The sequence below is a fragment of the Amphiprion ocellaris genome, chromosome 18, assembly GCF_022539595.1.
Source record: "Amphiprion ocellaris isolate individual 3 ecotype Okinawa chromosome 18, ASM2253959v1, whole genome shotgun sequence".
Taxonomy (NCBI): domain Eukaryota; kingdom Metazoa; phylum Chordata; class Actinopteri; family Pomacentridae; genus Amphiprion; species Amphiprion ocellaris.
This window is the reverse complement of record NC_072783.1, coordinates 20011109-20017611: the sequence shown is the minus strand read 5'-3', so window position 1 is coordinate 20017611 and position 6503 is coordinate 20011109. Positions and strand designations below refer to the sequence as shown.

General features: G+C 42.9%; 1 protein-coding gene across 1 annotated transcript; it reads right to left on the bottom strand.

The window, feature by feature from the left end:
- Nucleotides 1-1841: 1841 nt before the first annotated feature.
- Nucleotides 1842-6072, bottom strand: LOC111579269 (protein Tob1-like). The gene is made up of 2 exons (XM_023286491.3): nucleotides 5857-6072; nucleotides 1842-3966 (listed from the first exon to the last, which is right to left on the bottom strand). Exon 2 carries the CDS (start codon nucleotides 3803-3805, stop codon nucleotides 2792-2794), a length of 1014 nt encoding a protein of 337 aa, XP_023142259.2. The 5' UTR covers nucleotides 3806-3966; nucleotides 5857-6072; the 3' UTR covers nucleotides 1842-2791.
- Between the last annotated feature and the right edge of the window lie 431 nt (nucleotides 6073-6503).

Genomic DNA, 6503 nt, shown 5'->3' with positions numbered 1-6503 from the left:
CGGGGATTCTGAGCAATTTATTTGCCACAGCAATCTAAACTGAGATTTGGATTTCATTACAGCAAAAAAACAGAATTCAGAAACAGACGCATACCTCCAGGACTTTCCCAGTGTTTTAGCTTCGTGTAAGGCTGCTGCACCCAGCACAGGGCTGCCATGGCTGTCCACACATACTGCACATGGTCACACAGAAATGTAGCAGTGGAAGTAATGAAGTACAGGAAGTCAAAATTAGAGGCTCTTGCACTTAAAGTGAGCATTTCAGTTTTATGCCACTGTATTAGGTAAAGGTGTGGTAATGATTAAAGGTAGTAAATTCATAACAAAACGGCCAGTGGCTCTCAATCTTTTCACACTTAGAATAAAACTGCCTGTTTGTACCTTTTTAAATTTAAGATGTCTGCTCATGGGGCTGCACGGTGGCTTGGTGGTTAGCACTTTTGCCTTGCAGCTAGAACATCACCGGTTCGCGTCCCAGCCTGGAATCTTTCCGCATGAAGTTTGCACGTTCTCCCTGTGTACGCGTGGGTTTCCTCCAGGTACTCCAGCTTCCTCCCACAGTCAAAAAACATGCCCAGCAGGTTAATTGGTAACTTTAAAATGATCGTAGGTGTGAATGCGAGTGTGATTGTTTGTCTCTAGGCCTGTGATAGACTGGCAACTTGTCCTGGGTGTCCCCTGCCTTTGCCCTCAGTCAGCTGGGATAGACTCCAGCACCCCCTCCACAACCCTGATGAGGATTAAGAGGAATAGATCATGGATGGTTCTGATTTGTACCTCTTATTAGCTTAGATGGTGTCGTTTAAAAGTCTTGACACACAAATTATTCTTATATTTCTCAGAAGATAGATGAGTATAGGGGAGCTCCCCAATAAACTTTTTTTCTCCTCAACTCCTAAAATATATCTCTCCTTTGTAGAGACCCAGCCCCTGATTGTAGGACCACTGGACTAAACTACCAGACAGCATTAAATACTAGAGCTGTCAGTGCCGATGTACAGTGTCAGTACCATCAAGTATTATGCTGGAGTGTTGCTGCACTGGAAATAAAGCAACACTGCTACTGAAACTAAATAGCAGCATAATAAAATGTACACAATGAAAAGAAAAATTGCATAACAGTGCTGTAAAGGGCACTGACACAGTTTTAGTCTCAGGAGCTTTAGGAACTCAGCTGGGACCTAATATAGTCATTGATGAGCATCTAAAACAGGCTTTAGGTGTGTTTAAGTGGCTAAGTTTGCTCAGCCTTAATAACACTTGTGTGTACATAAGTCTTTGACAAGAGAGGGAGGAGGCATCCTTTAAGAATAAAAAAAAAAAGAAGCTATTTTTCTCCTCAGACCTTGGAGTCACGCTGAACTGCAAATATGATTATATCTTGGGTGAGTTAAAGCTAAACTTTGGTAAATGTTTGGCTTACTCTATGCTCTGCTTTCCTTCTTGACACTGAAGCTCTGAGTGGTTGCTCCTCTTTCAAAAACTGCAACACATACCTGGCTTAAAATAAACAAAGATGGGATGGATGAGGATTTATATTTATGTGATGGTTCATTCTAGTACAACAGGTGACAAATAGCTCTCCACCTACCATCACAGCTGCGATTACGGAGACATTAACTACTGCTCTCAAGCTCTAAACGGACCCAAAGTTTACAGAACATGAGCTCCAGGCTGTGCACAGATTGCACACTTAATATTAACTTTAAATGGCCCACAGTATATGGAGTGACAGTTCCTTGTATGAGACGACCACTATTATTAATCCACTGGCAAAGTCTGCTGCTGGTCACACATTAAAATGCTCTGATAAACAAATAAACCAGTCGGCTTCCCATAGATCATGTTCAACTGTAGTTTATTTTATTAAAAAGACCAGGGTGCAAATATGAAATTAAAAAAAATAAAGACAAGCATATAATTTTTAAGCATTTAATACAAACTTAACAATATAAACTATTTCAGTCCCTCTTGACATGTAAGACACTGACTCAAAATACTTTGTTATACCGTATTTTTTTTTATCAAGTATTGCACAATGTAGGTACAAAATTAATATTCATACGATTACATTTTGTCCATAGTATAGCAAAATCTTTTTAACCTCTTAACAGAAAATACAATTCATCTTTCAGAAAAAGCAAATATTCCTACACTTGAATTCCACCACTAAGGAATACTCTGTACACAATCTTTAGAATATTTGATGTATTTTTTTAAAGATGATTTCTTTAACAATTATCTTTAAAAAAAGAAAAAAATAAGGAAAAGCTGCTGCAGCCATCACAGATCACTGGAGTAGTAAAAAGATATAAATGCAACACCATGTCATAGAAACAATATATACTCTGATATCTTACAAACTCTGTACTAAATTAAATTATACAATTAGAAAAAGACCAAGTAACCCCACTTAGTAGTGCCAATTCATAAAAATCAGCCTTGTCTTACCACCTGTAAAATACTGTAAGAGGCCAAAACTTGAAGCTTGTATATTTTTTTCCTTTTTTTTGGAGTATTTTCTCAACATAGTAAAAAATTTTGTGCTTGGTTGGCAAAAAGGAAAAAGAAAAACAATGATGCATGTTGAATTGAAGTAACCAAGCTTGGATGTGTTTGTACAACAAGCTTTTAGTAGAAACAAACTCAAGGGGGCACAGTAAAAACACCCTTGGGCACATGCGCTTCACTGACTAGACACTATATCCTTAAGTCCAGTTTCTAAGTGTGCGTTTTGTTTTTCCTTCTCTTTGAGCCACCATCATTCATAAATAACATCTTGATGATGAGTTTAATTAGCCATGACTGGCTGGAATTGCTGGTTAGAATACTGCATGTTGCTCAGACTGAAGTTGAGGCCATCCATAAGGGACTTGTCGTTGAGGCTTCCGTAGGCTGCAAACATGTCAAAGGCATTGTTGTACTGCAGTGGGCCAAGCCCCAGGGAGCCCTCCCCAGGGAACACTGCTCCGGGGCTGGACTGGCCCTGGAGGCTGGGGAACACAAACTCCTTGGCATTGGGAGACAGAGCAGAGGCCTTCTGTTGCTGCTGCTGCTGCTGCTGCTGACCCAGGCCCAGCCCGTACAATGAGTGCATGGAGGTGGAGATGGCTTTCTGCTTCAGTAGGGTGTTGACATTCAGACCCAGGTTATTGGTAGGGGAGGTGCGGGCCACCTTGCTGCTACTGCCGCTGTTGCCATTGTTACTGCGGCCGCTGCTCTTCATTTTAGTGGAGCCGAATTTGGTGGCGGCGAAGGTGGCAGTGGTGAAGGTTAAGGGCTGGGTGGAGCGTGGCATGAAGGATGGGCTCACAGCAGCGGACTGCCCGAAAGGAGGGGAGGGGGAGCTGGACTCTGAGGAAGCCCCGACAGGGTCGCTGATTGGCATGAAGACCTGGGCCTCAGGATTAAAGCTGTTCTTGATCTCCTTGTCCAGCTCTGAACCGTTCTCATTGTTATCATCCACATATAGCACTTTCACCGGTCCCTTCTCCCCAATCTGGTAGGAAACCTCAAATGGGTCAATCCACACACTAAGGTCCTGAGGGAGATTATTCCGGACGTCTTCGATGTCCAGCCCACTCTCTTTGGCTGCCTGCTCCACCACAGGGTCCACCTTCTCCCCTACATGGATGCACCTGAACCCCGATCCTTTGTATGGCTTATCCGGATACCAGTGGCCTTCATATTTTTTCTTCAGCTGCCTCTCGAGCTCTTCTCCAAAGATATTCACACGTCGTCGAGGGAGTTTGTTGTATAAATAGGAAATAATAAAGTTGAGTGCTACTTGAATTTCAAGCTGCATAGCTGCTTCAGTGGCGAGGGTGATTCTTTTATCGTCACAGCGTTGCTTTTTCTGAGCGTTGCAAAAACCTCCAAGGCAGCAGTGATCAGTGTAATGAAAAAACTGCGAGTGCTTGTTGCCAAATTGAATATCCTTCCCGCAGCAGAGTTGGGTTCAGGATCCTGAAATGGAAAGAATAGGAAAACATTAGGAACCTGCAGCTGTTAATGGTTAGTATAAAGGGCTGCTATGATTAGCAAATATGATCAACAACAGCATCAATGTCAGTATTTTTAACAAACATTATTTTCTTCATCATTTTGTGAAGTTTTTTTTTTCCATTTCAAAAAGGTTCTTCTGCTTTACCCTAATGTTTGCATCATGATGTCAGTTGTTTTGCCTCCAGTCATTGGTTGGGTGCTCTCAGTGCTTTAGAAAACAGCAGTGGGCAGAAATGTCCAACTTTGGTTCAGGGTAAAAGTTGCCAAAGACCCGAGGGCTCAGAAGTATGGAAGTACTATAAATTCTTACAGAACAAAGAGGTGGTTTGTACACTAAGCAAAGTTTTGATGGCAGACCACAGCAGCACTCGCGCAACACACAAACACCTGAAGAGAAAACACAGAGGCACTGTCCTGGAGGATGCACCACCAGAAAAGACAAAACCACCACAACTGTTGTGTTCATTAATAGGGAGGTTTTTTTATTTTTATTTTATATGATCTTTTAGTTGCCAAATGCACTCAAAATTGTAAACTTTTCTACCTGCTACTTTATAGTTTCTATCAAATACATGTTTGAGACAATATTTAGCTTAGATTCTGGCTTATTCTACTTCAATGTCAGTGCCTGTGTGTATGTGATGTGCTTGTCGGGGCATGTTCTGCTTCCTTATCTGATAACGGTTTTACTGCTGCTATTATTTAAGCACATTTCTTTGCTTCGTTTAGAATTTGCTTTCTGAGATGGCATATAGTTTGCTAAATAAAATGCAATTAAATGAAATGCTCAATTGGATTTTCGGGGGAAAACATACTCGTTTAGATTAATCGATGGCTTAATTGACAGAAAAAAACTATCTCCCAGCAGCCCTAGTAAGATATCCCCCACAACACACCTTTATGATGGATGACATTTCGCCCAGTGCTGTGTATTCGCTCCCCCTCTGCACAGCAGTGCTGTATCTCAGCTGTACAACATCAACAGCTATAAATAAACACAGGCCACTGACTCAGAGACGGTGTCAGCAGAGTGTGTTCCCCAGCGGTCTAGTGTGACAGCACCCACGGCTGACCTCTGCGGAGGGCGGTGGGTCTGATGGCAGGTGTCAATAGCCACAAGGATTTTCGATTGCCTCATGTTGGCACGGGGACACATTTAGACAAAGCCCCTGCGTCGTGCGTCGAAGTGCGGGTTTTATTATCATCCAACCAGGCTGTTCTAGCGCTTTTCCGTGCACCGACCGAGCTACACAGTAGGTAGAGGGGCACGTACAAGCTTGCGACGAGAATTGCTGTTACATAATCATCATTCAAAGTCTAACCACGGCCACAAAGCCCTCTCAACAGCAGACACCGGGTTCATTACATGACGACACGGACGTTAAAACACAAAAACGCCTTCCCTCCTCGCCACGGTCGGCTCCGACATTGCCGACCTGCTAGCATTAGCTGCAAACTTAATGAAGGGTGTGAACAGAAATCGTGCAAGCTAGCTATCTGGATGCCAGCTACTGTCAATGTTTAACCGGTTATCAGTGTTACCTTCCGGTGACATCGTCTCTATCAAGCTAAACATATGCGGAGAGCAAACGCCAAGTTAGGAAACGTCGCTGTTGACGGAGACAGAAGAAGAAATTTCGTTTTAATCTGAACTGACGACCACCCTCGACTACAGCAAGCTACGTAGCATTTTAATTAGCTCGGTGGCTACAGTCGGAATATTCGACAATAACACCGTCGTTCAATCACACCGTCGAGTGTCAGTTTAGAAGTAATGAAGACAATGACGCGCAGACGTTTATGTTTCTGAGAAATTAGTGTTATGGCGACGTTACGTTAATATTTACTTACATGGAAATTCACAGCAGGTCCTTCTTGTACAACACAGAGTCCGCTCCAGGAAACACTTGCACAGTCTCTAGTGTAGCTTTCTAAAGGAGATACAAAATGTTGTTACGTCTCTATAAGTGCTCCAGGCGATTTTGCTCCTGTGGGGTATAGTTGAAATCCGATTCACAGCCTACCAAGCCAACTCCCCACAGCCTGGGAGTTTTTACAACTCTGCCCTTTAAAACTTGGGCTGCTTTGTTTTTATAGTAGTCCTCCGCCACGGACATGGAGGAGGTGGTGATGCGGCTCACAGAGGTCAACACCCAGTAACGCGTTCCTATTGGTCCAACCCTGCTTCGTCACCAACCACCACCCCAGCTGCTGCTGTGATTGGATAATTCTGTGCTCAGTCAACCGCATGGTTCTATTTACGGTAGTGGTTTGCCTTTCATGTGCTCTGGACTACTTTATTAGTGCAGATTTGATCGAAAATATATATTAAAGTCCTCGGGGCATAAGAAGATTGATTAAACACCATCGAAAAAAATCAAGCATCAGTCTGGTCGAAGAGTTAGAGACTGTCATGTCTGTATATGCTGTTTAATGTGACCATTTCCTCTTCAAGGTCCTCTGTGCTCAGAGGTTGTGCTCGGTTGTGCATGAAACCT